The 22493-nt window shown below is 37.4% G+C and overlaps 1 protein-coding gene across 1 annotated transcript in view; it reads left to right on the top strand.

Moving 5' to 3' along the window:
- The window catches only part of UACA (uveal autoantigen with coiled-coil domains and ankyrin repeats), an 84387-nt gene that overhangs the window by 37693 nt on the left and 24201 nt on the right, over positions 1 to 22493 (top strand). The window contains 6 exon segments of the mRNA XM_033107969.1: positions 9360 to 9493; positions 13639 to 13727; positions 16784 to 16848; positions 17650 to 17707; positions 21764 to 21834; positions 21932 to 22038. Coding sequence (XP_032963860.1) covers positions 9360 to 9493; positions 13639 to 13727; positions 16784 to 16848; positions 17650 to 17707; positions 21764 to 21834; positions 21932 to 22038 — 524 coding nt within the window.

Raw genomic sequence — 22493 nt, 5'->3', positions numbered from 1 at the left:
TGGCTGGGTTTTGTTCCTGTGAATGCCTGAGGTCGGGTCTCATGTCTTCTTTTTTCCTGTCGTCTATCCAGCACCCAACATGTGACGAGGCACATATCAAGTACATGTTTGAATGTCGAGTGAGGTACTTATATTCCTTTACACATAGATGCTCGGTAAATTTTTATTGAACAAATAAATGATATAATCGTCTGGCAGTTATTCAGTACTGATTTTATAAAATTATATAAAAGGCAAAGTTCTCTTACGACTCCTTTTTATATTAAGGTTCTTTTATCTTGGGGTTTATTCGTGGACTCCATATTTGTAGAGAGATCAGTGAACCCCCTGAAAATAAATGTAAAGTTGCCTGAATATGTGCTCATATAATTTTTAAGAGAGGGTTCATTGCTCTCATCAGAAAAGGCTCCATGGCATCCAATGATTAAGATTTGTGAATTAGATACTTTTGTTCAACATGACTCCTGGGTTTTAAGCAATTTTCTATGCAAGTTTGGCTGTCATCTTGTATATTTCGCTTTTGGATAATGTATCAAAAATTGCTTTTGGGCTAAAACTGGTCATCAAATCATTTTAGCTGTGATTTGTTGAGTCCACTCTTTAAATACATGTATTTTATATGGATTTGCATGTATTTTAAAGTCTGGTTGCTTATTTGCATCTGTAAATTTCTTCTCAGGAGAACTTTGATCCTAAATATTGACTAAATTAAGCAACTGTTAGACTCATTCACGTTAAAAAAAAATATTGATTAGACCATTTAACAGAAAAAAGATTAGAGGTGCATGTACAGATTTTTTAATAATGGTCTTTTCTGCATGGTGGAATTATAAGTCATCTCTATTTTCATGTATAAACTTAACTATAATATATAAAAATCGTCTACAATGAATATGCCTTTTAAAATTTAAAAAAAATTTTCATTATTTCTGAAAAAGTTATGAATTTGCAATTGATATTAATATGAGGGAGTCACTGTTAAAACTTTAAATAATTTTCTTTATGTTGATTTAGAGTTTAAAGTTATCATCCTGTTAGGTCTACCTAGCGAATAACTGCTTTGTGTTAGAATGTTACATTTATTCTCTAGAAACGTCTGCATTTTGACTTTTACCATACTTTGACTTGCTGCCTTCTGATTTTGATGAATATCTCATTTTCAAACCAATGCGCTGCCCGAGTATGTAAATGTATTTATTAGAATATATGTTAAACACTGATCCTCTTTTAAAAACTTCCTGCTTCTTTTTGGCGTGCTTTCATCTGATACCATGGAGCTCACCTTGTCAGTGTATGGCTGTGTACTCACTGACATGTGTTAAAGTGTCAACAGCTGCATTGTAACCCAGAGAGGATTGAGTGGAAAGGACGAGCATTTCCCGCCATACTAATGAGTCAGCGAAGGGCCTTGGTGATAATCCTACATGTAATTAAGCTTACACGTAAAGTAGTTTAAAATTTTATGCATCAACCACATTTATTGGGCCATGTGTCAGAAGTACACGGAATATACAGAAGATGAGATAATAGTTTAGTATGATAACAATTATGAACATGTGGCGAATCTTATTTCATCTATGCCCGCACCCATTCGATTGTTTTTTTAAAAAAATTGTTAATATTAAGCGTGTTAATGATACTCTGTGAGATTGCATTTTTTATTTTATTATTGTTTATTTTTAATTGTGGTAAAAAAAAACATACAATTTACCATCTTAACCATTTTTAAGTATACAGTTCACTAGTGTTAACTATATTGTTGTGCAACTAATCACAATAATTTTTTCATCTTGCAGATTTGAAATGCTGTACCCATTAAACAACAACTCCCCTTGTCCTTCTTACCCCAGGCCCTGGTAACCACCATAGCACTTCTTGTTTTCTGTTAATTTGGCTTCTTTAAATACCTCTATAAGTAGACTCATACAGTATTTGTCTTTTCGAGACAGGTTTATTTCCCTTCACAAAATGTCCTCAAAATTCATCCATGTTGTAGCACATGACAGAATTTCCTTCCTTTTTATGATTGAATCATATTCTATTGCATGTATAAACCACTTTTTGTTTATCCATTCATCCATTGATGAACATTTAGATTGCTTTCACTTCATGGTTAGTTTGAGTAATGCTGCTGTGCGCATGGGTGTGCAAATACGAGGTATGATCAAACAATACGGTGAATGTTTAAATTAAAAAAATTATTACGGTAAAAGACACATTGCCATTAATCCCCCTCAGAATACTCCCCCTTGCTTTGAACACACTTATCCCATCGTTCTTGCCACTTTCTGAAGCAGTTCTGGAAGTTCTCTTTGGTGAGTGTCTAGTTGCGCTGTCGTGGCTGCCTCCATGTCCTGAATCATTTTGACTTCGGGGAAGAGTCAGAAGTCACACGGTGCCAGATCCAGTGAGTAAGATGGATGAGGACACACCTTAATGTTTTTGTTTGACAGAAATTGCCGTACCAGAAGCAATGTGTGACACATAGTGTTATGATGGAGGATGAGGTAAAGACACTCATGAAATAGGACTTCCAGAACTGCTTCAGAAAGTGGCAAGAACGATGGGATGAGTGTATTCGAAGTGAAGGGGAGTATTTTGAGGGGGATTAATAGCAATGTGTCTCTTACTGTAATAAATTTTTTTAAATTTAAACATTCACCGTATTTTTTTTTATCATACCCTCATACCTCTTTGAGACCCTGCTTTCAGTTCTTTCAGATATACATATACCCAAAAGAGGGATTGCTGGATAATATGGTAGATCTATTTTTTAAATTTTTGAGGAACCACCATCCTGTTTTCCATAGTGTTTGTACCATTTTTCATTCCCACCAACATTGTATAAGTGTTCTAATTTCTCCACATCCTTGCCAACACATAATTTCTGGTCTTTTTTGTTTGTTTTTGGTAGTAGCCATCCTAAAGGGTCTGAAATGATCATGATTTTAATTTGCATTTCTCTAATACTTAATGATGTTGAGCATCTTTTTATATGCTTTTTCATCATTTTGATACCATCTTTGGAGAAACGTCTATTCAAGCCTTTTGTCAATTTTTTAATTGGGATATGTTTCTTTGTTATTGAGTTGTAGTTCTTTATATGTTCTGCATGTTAGCCCTTTATCAGATACATGATTTGCATATATTTTCTCCCATTCCATAGTTTGCCTTTTCATTGTTAATTGTATTCCTTTGATGTACAGAAACTTTTAAGTTTGATATAGTTCCATTTGCTTATTTTTCCTTTTGCTGCCTGTAATTTTGGGGTCAGATCCAAGAAATTGTTAAATCCAATGTCATTAAGCTTTTCCCTCTATTTTATGAATTTTGTAATTGGATTTTAAATTTGGTCTTTAATCATTTTAAATTAATTTTTGTAGTATGGCATAAAGTAACTTCACACTTTTGCATGTGGATATCCAGTTTCCCCAGCACCATATGTTGAAGATACTGTCCTTTCTGCCTTGAGTAGTCTTAGCACTTTTGTCAAAGATCATTTGACCATTATTTTGAGGGTTTACCTCTGGGCTCTCTATCCTATTTCATTGGTCTGTGTATCTGTCTTTATTCCAATACCACACTGTCTTGATTACTGTGGCTTTGTAATATGTTTTGAAATCAGAAAGTGTGAAACCTCCAACTTTGTTTTTCTTTTTCAAGATTATTTGATTATTTGGGTTCCCTTGAGATTCAGTATGAATTTTGGATAGATTTTTCTATTTCTACAAAAACAAATGGAAAATGGAGTTTTGATAGGGTTTGTGTTGAATCTGTGGATCTCTTTGGGTAGTATTGACATCTTAACGATATTAAGTCTTCCAATCCATGAACACAGATGTCTCCATGTATTGTGTCTGTGTCTTCTCTAATTTCTTTCAGCAATGTTTTATAGGTTTTGGTATACAAACCTAACCTTTTTGGTTAGGTTTATTCTTAACTATTATATTCTTTTTGATGTTGCTATAAGTGAAATTGTTTTCTTAATTTTGTTTTTGGATTGTTCATTGTTAGTGTATAGAAACAATTATTTTGTATGTTGATTTTGTATCCTACAACTTTGCTGAATTTGATTATTCTAACAAATTTTTTTTTCTTGTGGAGTTTTTAGGGTTTTCTACATATAAGAGCAGGTTACCTGCAAACATAATTTTACCTCCTTTTCAATTTGGATGCCTTTTATTTCCTTTTCTTGCCTAATTGCTCTGGCTCGGACTTAACAATACTTTGATGAACACAAGTGGTGAGAGTGGGCATCCTTATCTTGTTCCTGATTTTAAATGAAAAATTTTCAGTCCTTCACTATTGAGTACAATTTTAGCTGTATACTTTTTATATATGGCCTTTAAAAGTATGTTGAAATAGTTTTCTTCTATTTCTAGTTTTTGAGTGTTTTTATCATGAAAGATGTTGAATCTTGTCTAATGCTTTGTCTGTATCGATTGAGATGGTCATGTGATTTTTGTTCTTAATTCTCTGTTAATGTGTTATATTACATTGCAGTTTTCATATGTTGAACATCCCTGCATTCCAGTAATAAATCTCACTTGGCCATGGAGTATAATGCTTTTAATGTGTTGTGGAATTCATTAGTTTAAACTAATTAAATTATTTTTTGAAGCAAATATCAGACATAGGCAGTAAGCTAATAAAGTTGTACTTGTTAGTATCAGTATGTTAAATACATGACATAATGGCAGATACTGATCAGTATTATGAAGAAAAGTAAAACCGGGCAGGAAAATAAAGAGTGGCGAGTGGCGAGTGGGGCTGAGGTTGTTTAGATACAGAGGTTTGAAAAGCCTTCTGAGGAAGTGACGTTTGAGAAGAATCTGAAAGAAGGTGAGGGAAGGGGGCTGGCCTGGTGGCACAGGCGGTTGGAGCTCCATGCTCCTAACTCCGAAGGCTGCCGGTTCGATTCCCACATGGGCCAGTGGGCTCTCAACCACAAGGCTGCCGGTTCAAATCCTCGAGTCCCGCAAGGGATGGTGGGCTGTGCCCCCTGCAACTAGCAACTGCAACTGGACCTGGAGCTGCGCCCTCCACACCTAAGACTGAAAGGACAACTTGAAGCTGAACAACACCCTCCACAACTAAGATTGAAAGGACAACAACTTGACTTGGAAAAAAAAAAGTCCCGGAAGTACACACTGTTCCCCAACAAAGTCCTCTACCCCTTCCCCAATAAAATCTTTTTTAAAAAAAGGTGAGGGAAGAACCTTTCAGTGACGGGACAGCAAAGGTGGGGATTTACCTAGAGCTCTTGGGCAATACCTGGGAAGGAAGGTGAGAGAGTAGGAACGGAGATGAAGTCACAGACGGACGCTGGGAGGCTCAGAACACCTGCATTGCAGGAGGACATGTAAACCCTGTCCCCTGAGCCTTGCTGAGCACAGACAGCTCCTTATATGGCTTTTCATGCTCATAACAGGTTTCCCCCTTTCTTTTTATTTCCTTTGCCTTTGCTGTCCTATTTCTAGAAAGAATGTGCTTTCTTTGTTAACCAAAGGACAGAGCCTGAATTCTAGCCCAGATTTCCTCTGAAGAAGGGTGAAATATACTGGGTGGAGTCTCTGGGTCCAGCCAAGAAACCGATTGTGATGTCTCATGTGATTTGAGAAAAAACAAATCATTGTTTCAGAAACAATACATTGTGGTGTATGCCCGTATATGTTTTATAGTTAGAGTATCTGTCTAATATTTTAAAGTTAAATCGTAGGAAGTGGAGTTCTTGATGGAGTTCATACGTGGCAGGATGATCTGTAGTATAGCAGTGTCCTCCTTCCTGTAAACACTGAGGTTGGAATAGTTTGCATTCCCGTGAAACTCTTCCCAAATCTGCCTTTTTTGGAGGACGTGTGAACTACTCTCGTGTTGTTGTGGTAACTGGAAGGTAAAACACATCGCGGAGCTTGCCGATAGATGTTTGTTACCATCCTTGATAATGTTAAACAGAGCGAATGTAGAGAAATTAAGGTGCCTGCTTGGTCCCCAAATGGAGTTTTATTTACAGTCTAGCTCAGTGTTGAATATACATTTGCCTCCTTTAGTATTTCGTCAGTTTGTATTTTAATCCCTGAACCCTCTCAATTTGATTTTCCACTGATAAAATCAGTGTCATATCAGGCAGGGCACTAAACTTGGAAACGAAGAGTACTGGGTTAAATTTAAAATTGGTGGGAAAGTGGTGATCGTAATGCAGTCTATTTAATGTCTTGGCAGTGCCCCTGGCGCTTCTCATTTAACATGTGAGGAGACAGACTGGCAGCAGCTGTAAACTGACACCTGGTTGTGCAGAAGGAGACTGATACGGGGAGGGAGGAGAACGGAGAAAACGTGAAAGTGTTGTGTCTGTGTGTGTTTCCTTAAATTAAAGTGTGACACATTTGCTTAAAAAAGAATTTTATATTCCGTGAATCAAAGCTATTATTATAAGTTCATGCTAGATGATCCCAAGACAGAAACCGGTATTAAATACTGTTTTGTGGAGTCACCGAATGTGCCTCTTAACAATATTGCCATAATGTCACCCAAGTTGTTTTGATATAAGTAGCACGTTTTCCAGTGTGTCTAAGGCCGTGGCCCCCAACCCAGCAGACCTGAAGTTGATTACTCAGAGGAGAAGCATGCGTTTGCAGTATATTCTTAGCTTCTGCTTTCTATCACTCAGCTGTCAGGTCCTATGGAATCTAAAATAGAACCCGACCAATGGGAGACAGCGTCCACGCTGTCCACAGAGGATTTGGAGGTGGCCAGTGTTACCGTGCACTGCAGCGTCCGTGTGGCAGTGTTGAGGCAGCGGGATGCCCAGTGCACTTCACGTTGCCCAGGGGGAGCCCCGGAGAGGGACAGCTTTGAAAGACAGCTTCTAAAGAATAACAAATAGGAGGAGTTACGGTACCTGCCTCGGAGGAGCTGCTCTCCAGCAGGTTCTGCGCAGCCCGGAGGATCATTTTGGAGCGTTATGAAGGCGGAGAAGGATCCCGAAGACGAGGAAAACATCGTTCGAGATCCGAGCTAAGTCCGCCCAGCATGCGGACTGCAGCACGGGAAGAGCTGTAACGCAGGGCCCGAGTCGCGGAGGAGCGCGGCTGCGGGCTCCCTGTGCGAGCTGCAGAGATTTGTAACTCAATGCGAAGCAGTTTGCTGGTAGCAACAAGAAACTCAATCCCATCTATGATGAACTGTTGGTTTTCTTGTGCTGCTAAGAACAGAGTAGGTATCCCTGGCGTCCAGGGTAACGAGATTCCCTGTTAGGCTTTCTGAACTGTGTTCTTTGAAACTGTACTACGGTTTTAGTAAGTCTGGTTTCTTTGTCTTATATTCTTTCTGATTTATCTGATTAACAGGTTGGGGTTAGTGACAGAAAACAAACGTTCTTGTTTCTTTTTTTTAGGTTTAAAAAGCACATAATAGAATCTTAATAATTAAGCAGTATTTCTGTTAACTGACAGGGGAGCAAAATGGAAAACCCTGCATGCTTGGTTGAGGAGAGGTGAAAATCACACGATCATATGAGACTTTAATCACGTTTAATTATCTTTTTAAAAGCTTTACTTTAAGATTTTAACATTTTCAGTGTTTTAAATGGCTCCTTCCTCCACCAGAGAGTTTACTTGGAAATAAAGTTGAGATTGTTTTATTGCAAGGATAAATTAATCAATGCAGAGCAAGTATTTGTGTCCTAAACATGACTTAATCCCTGAGGCATCTGAAAACAGTCCCTAAGCCTACATACATCTTCAACCACTCTCCAATTTAGAGTCAGTCAACTGTTTTGTTTTAACGCTAAGGAAAGGGGATGCCTAAAAAGTACTTTAGACTTTCAGCCAATAAATAGGGCTGCCTCTACTCGTAGTTGTCAGTTTGATCTTTTGAACTTACAGGGAAGTGGGTTCATCTCCACGTTTGATGAATTTAGAGACAATTCTGAAGTTTGTTGTAGGCACTTGAACCAGATTCAATTGAAAGATTACATTTCAGGAGTGAGTTAACATTTTAATGTTTTTATTTTCATATTTATTTTTCACTTCAAGTATTTAATGAATACATTGTTTATTTAGCTAGAAAATTGGTGATTTTTTGTTGTTATTGGTTTGGAGAGGATAGTAGATAAAAAATAATCATACTGATCAAACATTTAGAGGCTATGCATCATATAAATGATTCATTTCCCTCCCCCAGAGATTTCTTACGGTGTTTGTGGACATAGGAATTGCTTTGTAAGTTAAGTGAAAAATGTGTACATCTTTTTTTGTTCTAGAAATAATATAGGCCTTAACACAGAATTTAGCAATAAGTTTACTGCATAATATTTGAAAGGTTATAACCTTACTTGTTTAAATACTGTATGTTTTAGTGCTGGGTGCTACATTTCTGCTTACTAAGAGGAGATCCAAATGACTGGCTTCAGAATGTCTTGAATATATTTTCTCCAATCAAAGCTAAAGATAATCTTGATATAATTACAATTTTTTTTAAAAAAATTGCCTTTGCTCTTCCTTTTAAAATGTGCACTGAGTTTTTGTTAAAATTAAAAAGTCGTTTTTTTAGAAAAATATTTGAATGTAAAAAAGAAGAATGAAAGTCACCTGTAATCCTATTATTTTAGGATTTTTAAGTAGTTAATAGTTTAGAGTCCTTTTTAAAGTTTTTTTCTATGTAGAAATTTATTTTTATCCAAATGTTTATGCATAATGAATTGCTTTTTCTATTGAGTGGTGTGTGTGTGTGTGTGTGTGTGTGTGTGTGTGTGTAATTTTTCTCCATCAATGTATTTCCAACAGTACTTTGAAACAAGTTTTTAAAATGTGTACAGGAGGGGTTTTTAAAATGTGTACAGAATTCCACTGCATCTGAGAATTTTGGGAGGGAGCTATGTCATCAGAGACAAATCTGAAAGTTAGAGGTTAGGAAAAGCACATTGATTTTGGAAATCATGAGAAGTTATGGTTGGGTTTGGCCACTTAAGTCTTTTCATGTTCCTGGAGCCTTGACTTCTCGAATCTGTGAAATGGGGATGATAATTTTAGTTTACTAGGGTTGTTTGAGTAATTCATGCTTGACACAGGGTAGGGGTTCAACAGTTATTAATTTCCTTTCTTTGTTTCTGAAAAGAACAACAGAGAATATGAGAAACATCCTTTTTCTCCAAAGTGTAATTTAAAATATTTCTTATATAATCACGTGTTTTGGAAAGGTTCTTTTTGTGAAGTCAGCGCAGCAGAGAGAAGGAAGTTTGGGATGCACTTGAAAACTGAGTGATGTATTATGTTGTACTGCTTTTCCTTCCTTCTTTAGAAAGTCTTACTAGTATAGAATGTAGAGGATGCATGTTTACTTCTTTTTCATTTTTGTAGCATGTAGCAGATTGGAACAAATATGATGACCGACTGATGAAAGCAGCAGAAAGGGGAGATGTAGAAAAAGTGTCCTCAATCCTTGCCAAAAAGGGCGTCAATCCAGGCAAACTAGATGTGGAAGGCAGATCTGCGTGAGTATGACCGATCATTTCCTAAAGGGAGCTGGGGAGACCCTTGGGGTCCACGTGAAGTTGGTGAATTGTGGTTATCGACTTTTTAATTTAAGTAGTCTTTATAAAAACCCACACTACAAAATCTTTCAGACATCGCTTTCAGGCATTGTGGAATAATAATTGTTCTCGATTTGAAAGATTTCCAAGCTAGAGAAAGAATACTAATGTACTACCAGTGAATACTAATGTAATACTAATGGTCTAGTTCTTTAGGCCCTGTGGCAAACCACATTCTGTGGTGTTTGGTGCATCTCGTTGATCAGATTTCTCATTTTCCTTATCCTGTTTAATCTTCGCAGTGGCCCTCAAAAAGAAGTGGGGAAAGGTTTACAGAGATTAAGTAACTTGGTCTAAACTCAAAAGTCACAGAGCTGGTATGTGAACACAAGTTTTCTGTCTTGGAAGAGTTTAATAAATTACACTCTTTTCCTCTCAGTTCCCAGTCCATTTGTATACTTGGGTAAATGAGAATGACATTTAGTTTAAATGAGAATGTTGAGAACAGAAAGGGGAGCAGAATCACTTTTGTGGCCTAGGGAGACATGTTCCTCTTCCCTTTTGTTTTTGTGTTGCCCAGGCTGCGGACTCCTGGCTTGTTCACATGCTTATCTTTTCCCCCAGCCCTCCCCTGCCTGCACTGCTTCCTGTGCAGGATGGGGAGCAGCTGGGTTAAAGGGTTAGTTAGTAAGATCCAGGTTCCGTCACCATCAGCTGTACTTAGAGCAGTAAAACCATATCTGGGAAACCTTCCAAAGTTCGAGGTGAAAAGTCATTTCCTAAAATTCCTCTCCATCTTACGCTTGCATGAGTTTATTTCGAATATTGTACCTGGAAGCCAGATACTGAATGTAGAGAGGAATATTAAGAAGTGAATAGTTAATGTTTTATGTGGGTCGCTACCTTAGAATGCTTAGATACTCAAGAATAGTAAAAATAGCAAAGCATGACTTAAAAATTAAGTTGTTTTTAAGAACAATATGTTTGAAAGCTTCCAATTTTTATATACTGTTTCAGTTTTATCAAGTAGGTAATTTGATCGCTACAGAAACATTGGTTATTTTGAGTCCTGCTCCTATTCTTGCTAAATTTTAAGCTGTAGATAGAGCTCACAGTGAAAATCGTGAAAATTTGATATCTAAAAGTGACTTTGTTTTTCGTGTTTCTTTTTTCCCAAATGCCAAGATACTAAAAGATGAAGGGAATCTTCTTTGCGATGCAAATCTTCAGTGAAACCTTCTTTCTTCCATTCTTTCTGTCCATCCACGCTTTGAATGTTTTGAGTGAATAGTTACTTGAGTTTTTGTTTAGAATTTTTTGATCTAAAGTTCAATTTTGAGTGAAATTGTCTTGTTGGGCAGAGTTATAAAAATCTGGTGTAATTTGGTAAACTATGAACTTTAGTTTTTGAAATATTTGAGTAGTTTTAGTCTTTGGGGTTTTCACCATAGGAGGTAGAATTCTTTCTGGGATTTATAGGGTAAAGTATTTTCCTTTTGTTACTCACACACACACTGTATTCTTCCTTAATTAAAACATTTCATATGTAGTCAAATATACAAAGTGTTACAAATATATTTTCTGTATTATCTGTGATGATACAAATAATTTTATTTTGGATGACTTTTGTATGTGTGTCGGGGGGTGGGGGGTTAATTTTGAAAGTAAAGACAAAAGCAGCGTGTGCTCCTTAAGCTCAGTCCAATTTCAGAAATGAAGTATTTGAAGCCTGGCCATAGTCACTGCAAGGATCTGTTTCCTTCCTCTTCACCTCTTCTGGGGTGTAGTCCTTCGCCAATGCAAAATGGGGCAGATTCACCAAGAAACCCCACTGCCCCTGGAGAGCTGTGGATTCCGATTCCTGCCTCCCCATCCCCTCAGGCTGTGAGAAGTGCTGTTCAGCCTCCCAGCTGTTTTCTCTGGGATCAGCAATTGCTCTGGCCCAAAGTGGCCTCAAACACCAAGCTCACCTCGTCTGTCCTTCCCTGCAGCCTGGCCTCGTACCTTCTTACTATCTCGTTAGCTCACTGATGCCTTCAAACATATGTCTTATATTTTATGCAGCTTTTCTAGTCGTGCTCAGAGGTAGGGATTACCCATATTGCCTGGATTTCCTATTACAGAAGCCGAAGTCCATGGCTTGTTTAAAAAAAGAAAACGTATTGATTTTTTTAATTGCAGAAGAGTTTCCATAAAGCAGTTTTTCCAATTTCCTTTACAACTCTTTGCATACAATTTAATGATTCATATAGCTTCTTTCTGAAGCACATCTGCTATTTATAGCACACCAGCATTGGGAGTGCACTGCAGATTTGTTGTGATTTCTGCCCTTTCATACTTCATTAGTATAATTTGATTTATTTTGAAGAAAGACATCTTCCTAATTTTGTGAGCTAAGACATGGGAACCCGCAAACAAAAAATGATCTCTCCAAGATTGTTGGGAGACTAAAAACCTTTGCTTGAAGGAAATCACTTCAAAAGGTTGTCATGATGCATTGCATAGTGTAACCCCTTCAGTGTTACAGAGATTAATTGATACCGTCAGGCTTACAGCAATTTAATTCTGTAAGGAGAACTTATCTGACTGACCCTGACGAATGCTATATCCCTTTTATCAGAAACATTTGTTTCTCTTTAATTCCAACTGTACACAAATCTGCTTTACTTTACTTAATTGTGCTTGGTCTCTACTTTCCATTCATATCAGTTATAATACTAATAGAGAGACTGAGTGTTGTATTATATGGAAATAAGTTTGTAAACTCTCCCCAGATTCGGTCTCCCAGCAGTCAGTTAATTCAAATATATGAGGGTCCATATCTCACTAGTGCTTAAGTTGGTCCTGGGAATATAATAGGAGACAAAACAGACCAAAATCCTTGCTTTCATGGAGTTTATAGTTGAGTGGGAAGAGATTGGTAGACACTAAAGAAAAGCAACCCTCAATGTATATATAGTTCTATGTAGAATAATATAGAACAGGGTGGGGGGATTAGAAATACTAATCCAGGGGGTGGGGAAACGTAAAATGTTTAAGTGGTGAGGTCAGGGAGACAGAGTTTGACACACAGTGTGTCAGTATCCAGGCACCCAGCGGGGCACGTGCACATCCTTTGTCTGCTGGCACCTTCACAGAGGTTATAGTATTTGTTGAAACCTCTGTTCCATTTCAGCCTGAGTTCAGCGTCCTTGCCTACTGTATTTACATAGTAGTTTGGATTTGGTGGAGTGCACTCACTGTCAGTTCTCACTGCACACGAAGTGTTTCTGTCAGTGTTTGTTGATGGATAAAGTATTAGATGATCAAAGAAACAATGGGATATTCCAGCTTACATCTGGAATACTTGACGCTCAAAGTTACTTTTTAAGCAGGCTTTACTCGTCTTGTTAGGGAACTTGTTCAATGATGCCTGTTTATGTGAAACTTCAACCAGTCATACAAGTCCAGGAGCAAAAGGAAGAATTAGGTGGTAGTTGTTGATGCTTTTGGGGAAGAAGATGATGCCAGTTCTTTTATGGCTTTCAAGTGTAGCTTAGTTTGTTGTTCTGAACTATGCCAGCTTTTAATCTGATAATCCCAAAGAGAAGGGATAGTGTTTTGATCTCTCGTTGGCCTTAGCATTCAGCTGTCACTTCTTTGTTTTGGCAGTTTCAGTATATTTGAAACTAAGCAAAATAGATATTTTATTTTATTGGTATCGCCGGCGGATAGAAATGCTTCAGGGCGTTTATGAAGCTCCAAGCACCAGTGCCTTTACTGTTGAAGCAATAATCTATAGAGTTAATGATACTATCGTATAAATTTCCTGTTACTGAGACTCCTGAATATTGGGATAGTCCATTGATTCTCAGGCGGTATTTCTAGAAACTATTGGCCTCTTACATACATTTGTATTAAAATGAGTTTTCCAGTCATATGGAATAGGTTTCTTTTTTCTTGTATTAAATATATAGGCGCGCCAGCCTTTAAAGTGTGTGTGTGTGTATGTGTGTGTGTGTGTGTGTGTGTGTGTGTGTCTGCTGAAGAAAGGGTGACATTAGGGTAACATTTAAGATGACCTTTGGTGGTTTCTATGGCATAACAGGTATTTTCTTCTCCTTCAGCTTCCATGTCGTGGCCTCAAAGGGGAATCTTGAGTGTTTGAATGCCATCCTTATACATGGAGTTGACATCACGACCAGTGATACCGCAGGTACGTTTGCCTCCACAGTCAGTTACAAGACAGGAGGAGGACGCAGGCAGTGCTCACTGCTGATGTTCTTGCTCAGACCCAAATGTGATTTAAAAAGAGAAGTCCTGCCTTTTCTGTCTTTTAAGTAGCTGAGAAAAGGTTTGCTTTTGAGCTGCCCTTGGGGAGAGGTCAAGTACAGGAAATTGAGTAGAAAGGATTACTGAACTGACCAGCAGGTGGAGACCTGCAGTCTAATGCTGGTCTTGATTAGTGTTCCGGGATCCTGACATCTCGGATCTTGAAGACCTGTGAGGGGCCATTTAGCTGTGCTCACACACTGTCCAGTATCTGCACCGTGAAAGTTGTGATGTCATTCGGCATTTGGTTGGGCACGTCTTGTGATGGGACTGACTGCCTTAAACAACAACATTACCGGGAATGACCGTCACAAGAACAGCTCACACTTACGTACCGTGTAAGTGCTTTCCACGTACCGACTCCTTTTGTCCCTGCCTCACCGCAGAGGTGGTGAGGCCCAGAGTCGTCGAGGGCGTGAGTCCCTAATGGTCCTTAACCATCAGGCCTTACAAAGAAACGTCTTCCTGTTTGGTGAGCTGTATTTATAAAAAATTATTTCTTGTATATGGTTTAAGTCCATCCCTGACCACATCTTCTGCTTGAACTTGAACATCATACCCATGTCTGTCTTTTAAGTTCTCGCAGCGTAAGTTTGTGTGCCCATCCCAGGAGAGACCTTTACGTATTTGACTATAGCTGCTGGTTTTCTTCAGTGAGTGTGTTGACTTTCTAGTCATCAGGAAAACCACTCTCAGGTCTCTGGGACTCGTGACAGCTATGTCTCTGCAGTTCTGCTGTGTTATTCAGTTAGATAGGAGGTGACCAAGAACAGAATTTCTTTAACAATTTTAGTATTTTCGCCTATGACTCCATGGGTGGACAAATAAATATCGCCGTTAACCAGTACTGAAGTGGAAGGGAGGGAGAGGGAGAGAGAGATTACAACTGAGTTAATGAGGAAACTACCTAAAGCTATGTCAAATTCTGAATTAAAGTCCAAACTACTTACCAGTCCCCTTTGAAGGAACAAAAGAATGAGTCTGTTACTTAGATATGCTTTCACTGTTGCAGAGGAGTATTTATTTTTAGAAACTTTGGACTAACCATCTCTCTTTAGAACTCTTAAGACTTTTTAAATTGATTGTGCTGATTCTAATTCAAACAAGTATCCTTCTTGCTTTTGTCTGTGTCCTCTCTGCTCTGGACCTTTTTGCTGAGGGGCCAGACTAGTGAGTTTTGCCCTCCCTCCTTCAGAGCAGGTCAAGCTCAAATGCTTCCCAAGCCCAGCAGACATCGTTTCATATACCGCATTCTGACATACACTGCTTACCTTTGGCTTTTGTTTTAGCTGTTGTTTAGTCATTTTTTTATTTGCTTTGTTTAATTACGTTTGTCCTTACAGTTGTCCTTTCCTGAGGATAAGGCCCTTGTCTCGCTTGTTATCCTGTCTGTTGTAATCCAGATGTGGTTATTTGATAAAAATTTGATTTATAAAACTATGTATTTTATCTTAATTCCTTTATTTGCTAGAAATATGAATGTATATTGTAAATAACCAGATTTCAAGTTAGTGTGGTTTTGACATATTTGTGACCAGGTCTTGCCAGATACACACCTTTGGTATAATTCACGGTGGTAAGCTTTAGATCGGCTGTTTCCCTGACTTTTACTGCCCTATCACAAGAGGCTAGATTTGAATTTAAGTAAGGAAATACCTGACGCTACATTTTTATGTGACCAAGTTTGTGTGGCATATTGCTGAACACCAGGTTCTGTCACTCCTGCGCCTACTCCCACCATCCCACTTCCTGCTCTCTCTTACTTTCCGTGCAAATGACAGTTATTCTAGCCACTGTTCACCATGTAAAATGTTTCCCGGAAACTTGTGCATGAACAGTAGCACATTGAACTTTGAAATCATCGCTCTGACTTATTTGTAACCAGGGGGTTTTAGGCATGGATGAGTGTCTTGTGTCTGTACCTGTTCAAAGACCCCGACTCACTGCCTTTGGTTCCGGGAGCTGGTTAGTCAGCTACACAGAAGTGATCAGACTCAGGAAAACTCATCCACTGATCTAAACTCATGTAATGCTGAATGATCGTTGGAAATCAATTTACTCACTTCTCCAGGAGGAACAGAACTTAAACAACTTCTTTTCTAGCAGAAATGTCTACTTGTGAAGTCAAATCATTTTTTAAGAAGTTTGTGAAGTTAGAGGGAAGTTAAGAGCATTAAACATCGGAAGCTGGAATAGCCTGGCGAAACCTTTACATCTTTCACCATCCAAGAGAGATGTATGTGTAAAGAAATGTAACTAGGAGAAATAGTTTTTGAGATAGAATATTCTCTGTGAGTTTTTGAGATAGAATATTCTCTCTGAATACCTTTTTCAGTATTCAGAGTTAATCTTGCAGATTATCTGGTAACCTCTCTGCGCAGCTCCTTGTCATTTCCTTTAAAGTTGCACATTTTAATACACATAGTCAAACAAGTCTGAGTTTCAGAGACACGGCCTCTTAATGAACTTAGAATTTTAGTTGAAGCACAGGAATTAGAGAATACCTTTCTTTGACTTATATCACTTAACTTCCTCCATTTTAGTGTCCACACTGCCTATTTGGAAATGTTATAAGAAATCTAGCTGTCTTTCTCTCCCTTCTTTCCCCATTTTCTTTTTCTCTTCCTCTTTTTTTTTCTTCCTCCCTTTGCTCTGCCAAAATTTAGTTACCTTACTCTGTCTCAGGCACTACACTAGGTATTGGAAATACAGGATGTATGAGACAAAGTTCTTACTCTTTATGCATTTGTATGAGTACATTTAATTTTTCTTCCCACTGTCATTGTTTTGGAAGTGTGTACATTATATCTTATTAAAATATCAACCCAGGTGAAACATCTTAGAAACTGAGAGCGTGCTCACAAATTAAGTATAATTTTGAAACAGTGCATGACATTTCTACGAAAGTTCACATCTATTTTAAATTATTTTCTTTCACAGGAAGAAATGCTCTTCACCTGGCTGCAAAGTACGGACATGCATTGTGCCTACAGAAACTCCTGCAGGTAACAGAAGCGGTTCATGTTTTGGCTTTATTATTTCGACAGCAAATAATAGATATGTTTTGGAATTTGAGATCAAAGAAAATAGTAGGCTAACTTTGACTCTTAGCTTACATAATATTTTTTTCCATCATTTGTGAAAGAATGTGAACAATAAAGAGCAAAAACTCTGAAGGAAGTGAGTTGCATAACTCAGTGTATTAAAAATAAATAACAAAGACGTGACCTTCCTGTTGACATTAGATGGAGATTGGAATTTTCTGTTGTCTGTTAGACAACATAAGATAAAGTGATACAGCGTAGGATCTATGTAGCTCTGTAACCAGTAACTCACACTAACCAATGTTAACTGTTAGTTAAACTTGTAATCAGGTAGCCACAGAATCCTATGAATGAGTGGGCAGAATTTTCAATGAAAGGGTCCAGTGATACATTTCTGTAAACATTTTTGACATTATATTTAATAGCAGAACTCGTTTGGTTTTCGGATTCAGTTGTTAAAGCTTTAACTCCTGCTGATTAAAAACAAAAAGCAAACAAACAATAACATAGTTTCTATATCCCAGGCTATTGTAATGTACCATGTGTTCCTGTTGGAGAAATAGTGTTAAATTTACAGTGTAACATTATTGTATTTGTTTCATGTCAAAATATTTAGTGGCTTGTCTAGCAGTCTTTGTGGGCTTTTTTTTTTTTTTGATAAATGGAATATTTTAAGATGAAATAACAGCTGTTCATTTGAATTTAGAGATTTAATTTTAAAATAACACTCTTTAGGATAACTACACTTCTTGGTTTTAACAGTACAATTGTCCCACTGAACATGTGGACCAGCAGGGAAGAACCGCACTCCACGATGCTGGTAAGCAAAGGCTTCCCTTGGACAGAAACAAAAGTTTGGTAAAATGGCTAGGCTTTTAAATTAATTTCAAAGTTTTAACTTGCATACATTCGTATAATTCACGGAGAAACAGAATAGTACGGATTTTTTTACCTAAATTTGAAATATTTTAGATTGTGCAGCTTTAAAAGATTCATTCAGCCAATATTTACAGGCCAGTTTGGTAGATACTCAAAGTGTGCAGATGAGTAAACCACAATCCTGCTCTCAAGGAGCTCCAAGCAGAGAGGGGAATGGAGGGGAGGGGAGGATGGCGGGGAGGGGGCGAGAGAGGGAATTGGCAGGACAATGGGAGGGAGGAAGACTTCTCTTGCTTGAAAACTACATTTACCTAATTGACATCTCTGAATCTCATTTTTCTCATCTTCAAAATGAAGTTAATACTACTGCAACAAGTGGTTATAATTAAATCATAAATAGTGCCTGGCATGTAGTAACTTCTTAATTAAGGGTGGTGGTGGTGGTGACTATTTGGTTTAGAGGTGTCAGTGCTGAATTTCATATCACTGTAATGTGCTATATTTTTAAAAAGATTTATATCTAATAATTTCACAGATTTTACTACTCATACTTGTGTATTGTTTATTTATCTGTATTGTTCTTTGTTTGTATTGTTCTTTAGGTGTCTTAAAATACTTAAAGTTAGATAGTAAGTATTTTTGGAATGTAATACAGTCTGACCTGTGGCCACTCTTCTAAGTCTGACATTCCTGCTGTTTACTAGAAGGCCAAAGGAAAGAAAAAATATTGACCCTCTCTTTTCACATATGTGGAATATCTGCAGTAGATTAAAGTGGTCTGCACTAAAAATGCATTATGGTTGAAATGTCCTTCAAACTTTCATACCTCAATTTTCTTTGTTTTTTTCTTTTTACATTTCATGTGCTTTTATGATGGTGTAATTTTTTTACACAATGCATTCTTTATTTTTGTGTAGAATGTTATTATTTTCAAAGCATTTTCACATACATTATCATTTGAACCTCACAGTGACCCCTGTGAGTCAGTATAGATTTTATTTTTTATGATAACTTTGTAGTGCTACTTAAATAAAAACATAAGCCTAGATTCATAAGTGCTGTCCTTATCAAGTTTGTACAGTTGTGGAATCATCAATACAAATTCAAATTAAATTTAAAATCATTAAAAATATATATTTGTAATGCTTATTGGCTGTGCTTGATGGAATTTTTAAAAATGATTTTGTTACTTGCTGAAGTATGAATATATGTCACATGATATTTTTGTTCTCCTACCATCTTTTCCTAGTTTTTAGAAAATTAATCCAACATTAATAATGATTTTTAATAATTATTTTTAATTATTATGAAAAATTTCAAACATACCTAAAATTAGAGAGTATATTATATTAAAACATCTATACCCGTCACCCAGCGTAAACAGTTGTCAACAGATGGCCAACTTTGATTCATCCATACCATCACCCACTCCACTGGCATATATTAAATCCAATCCAAGATATCATATAATTTGATCCATAAACAATTCAATTTGTATCTCTAAAAGATAATGATTCTATTTTGTAACCTAAGTGTGATACCATTATTACATTTAATGCATTTGAAATGTTTTCAATGTTGTTTAGTCAATGTTCAGTTTCCCCGTCTTTATTTTTATGCTTTTTTGAGGTTTAATTATATACAAAATTGCACATAATTAATACATAATTAATGTGCACTTTAAAATATAATAAGAGGATACATCTCATGTTAAGTGTTCTTATCACACATAGAAAAAGCTACCAAAAACAAAATAAACACACACATACACTCGCGACGAAATTTTTGGAGGTTATAAGTATGTGTAGTCCCTTGTTTGTGGTGATGGTATCGCAATATATGTATATGTCCAAACTCATCAAAATGTATACATTAAACATGCAGTTTTTAGTATGCTATAAATTTTATTATTCCCATATTTAAAACTGATACAACTTAATCAACTGAAATCTTAGTATTTGTTCAATAGGTGCATGGGTGAAGTTAGAATGAAGACTAAGTTTATGTGATAGAAGAACTCCAATGTCAGCTGCTTATAAAAAAAAATGTTAAGTGGTAGTGGCTGACCAGTGACTCAAGGTCATTCATGAACTGAATTCTTTCTGTCTCTGAGTATCTTCATCAACTGCGTGGTTGAAGCAGGGTTGCAGTCATATCTACGTTCCACCTAGTAGGAAGGGAAAAGAGGGCAGGAGAAGCACGTGCCCGAAGTCTAAGACCCAGATTTGGAAGTGTAGATAGCCCTCTACTCATATTCCATCCACCAGAGCAAACTCAGTGGGCTGTATTGACCTGCAGGGGAGCCTCAGAAATGCAGTCTCTAGGTGACCAGTCATGGCCAGGCTGCTACACTGTAGAAGAAGGGAAGAACAGAGTTTGGTAACAAATTGTATTTTCTGCAACGGTCTAACCCTCTGGCCTTCCAGATATTACCGAAGCCCCTACTTCCCATACATAGAACTCTGCACCCCCTCCCAAAGAGAGAGGATACATAAGCCAACCCAGTTGGCTTACTAGGATTCCTGGATGATGTGCAGCTTTGTCTTTTGGGCTCTGATTTGTTCTAGCAGCACCTGACAGCAGTATTTGTCTTAGGCTAAGGCTAGGCTGCTGTGACAAAGACACTATAAAATAACATTGGCTTAAAAACAAAACTACAGAATTTATTTCTTTCGTATCATAGTCCTGATGTTCAGATTGGCTTGTGCCTCTGCTCCATATGGTCGTTCAGGGATCCAGATTTCTTCCATTTTGCAGTTCTACCATTGCCTAGGGTGTTGTCCTCATCTTTAAGGCTGAAGCTGATAGCAGGCACCTCTGTTTTCCTTTTAACAGGAAGGGGGAAGATTGTGCAGGAATGTATAACCACTCTTTTAACCCTAGACTCAGAAGGTAGCACAGGTTCCTTTGGCATGGTCTAACTCAGGGGATCACACCTACGTGTAAGGGACCCTGGGAACTGTGGTCTCTAGGTGAGCCACCACGTGCCCAGACAGGTTTACTACCACGGAGAAAAGAGTGATCGGAGTTTGGTAAACAGCTGACACTCTCCATCATAGCACCTTTAATAGTGGTTGTACTTGCTCAATATATCATAACTCTGGAATTTATTATGCTTTACATTTTTTCATTCTTATTTTTAATTGGAATTGAATGGTTATTCATTTTCTAGTTCCTGAATTAATGTATTCAGTTTATCTTTTTTGAAGATTGATTATGTATTTTATATGAAAGACTTGCTGGATTAAAGACATCAAATGAACATTTACTTAAATTTCTTACGTGTGTTTGGTTTTATTCTATTAAATTTCACATACACAAAAAGAATGCTGACTTTGTCAGTACCTTTTGTGCTGATAATTTAGTATCAACTCAGGCTTTTAAAAAAAACACATGGGGAGTCTAAACCCCATCCTAATTTTATGAATTTAACAATATTTTTTTTCCTAACACAAATATAACTCTAGTGTTCGTCAGAGAAGAAGCATCCTGCAATTTTATAATTTTTTGCAAAATGACCCTATTTTGCATCATTAAGGGCAGGCATTGCTATATCTGCTTTTAAAAGGAAATATGAATTGTATGAGTCTCAATTTATTTACTGTGGCTTTTCTATAAAAAAAGAATGTGATTTTTAAAAAAGACCTGAGCTAACACTCCAAGGACTCAGTCAGTTATAAGCATGTTTAAAAACATACTATAAATAGAAAATTTAAGTTTGATTTTTATCTGTGTTTACTTCTAGAATAACAGTATATTTTTGTCTCCTACAAAGATGATAGTATTCGTTGGTCCTAACAGTTATACAAAATGTATGAAGTGATGTTGTCTAATCCATTTTCAAATAGAAAATTGATGCTTATAATGCTAAACTGAGAGTGAAGGGTGTGAAGCTTGATAGTTTAGAAATTGAAGCACTTAGACCTTGTGGACCTAGCAAAACACGTGTCTTACCCACAGATGTTCACCATTCATCATTTTCCTTTGTTCCTCAAAGCTATGGCAGACTGTCCTTCTAGCATACAGCTGCTTTGTGATCATGGTTCCTTGGTGAATGCCAAAGATGTAGTAAGTCAGTTTATATTTATTCTCATTTCAACGCATGTATTCTGACTTTTATGTTTTGGGAGATTTGTTGTCTTGATGCTTTTTTCTTGTTGCTTAGGATGGACGGACACCACTTGTTCTGGCTACTCAGATGTGTAGGCCAACAATATGTCAACTGCTGATAGATAAAGGAGCGGATATTAATTCCAGAGACAAACAAAACAGGTAATTCTTTTATCACAGCTCCCCACTCGCCAGATGGATGCACAGTGATTCTGAAATTCTGCTGTTGTGACTTGGCTTTTCCATCCCTTTTGATTCTCCCCGTCTTGTACTTAGCACCACTTCTTTTTTTCTTCAGAGTCTGCTGTAGAAGGAAGGAGAGGGCCATAGGGGAAGATCACAGGGTAAATGCAGAATCCAGGCAATGATTAGGGCCTGTGTTTGGGTCAGAGACCTGAAGAAAGAGGAATTATATCCCAGTTCATTTAAGCTTTAAAAAAAGTCTTTAATGAAGTGGGCTCAAATAAGATACAAGGGAGAAGACGACAAAATTACATCGGCAGCCCACTTCGTTGTTAGCGAGTCTTTTGAAAGTAAAGTGGTTCTCCGGGGTCCTAGAGCTTGAATGTTTCAGTACAGACTCGGCCGGTGCGTTCTGACCTTACCCTGCCTGGGCA

The sequence above is a fragment of the Rhinolophus ferrumequinum genome, chromosome 6, assembly GCF_004115265.2.
Source record: "Rhinolophus ferrumequinum isolate MPI-CBG mRhiFer1 chromosome 6, mRhiFer1_v1.p, whole genome shotgun sequence".
Lineage (NCBI taxonomy): Eukaryota > Metazoa > Chordata > Mammalia > Chiroptera > Rhinolophidae > Rhinolophus > Rhinolophus ferrumequinum.
The sequence above is the reverse complement of the archived record's forward strand: the minus strand, read 5'-3'. Positions and strand labels throughout refer to the sequence as shown.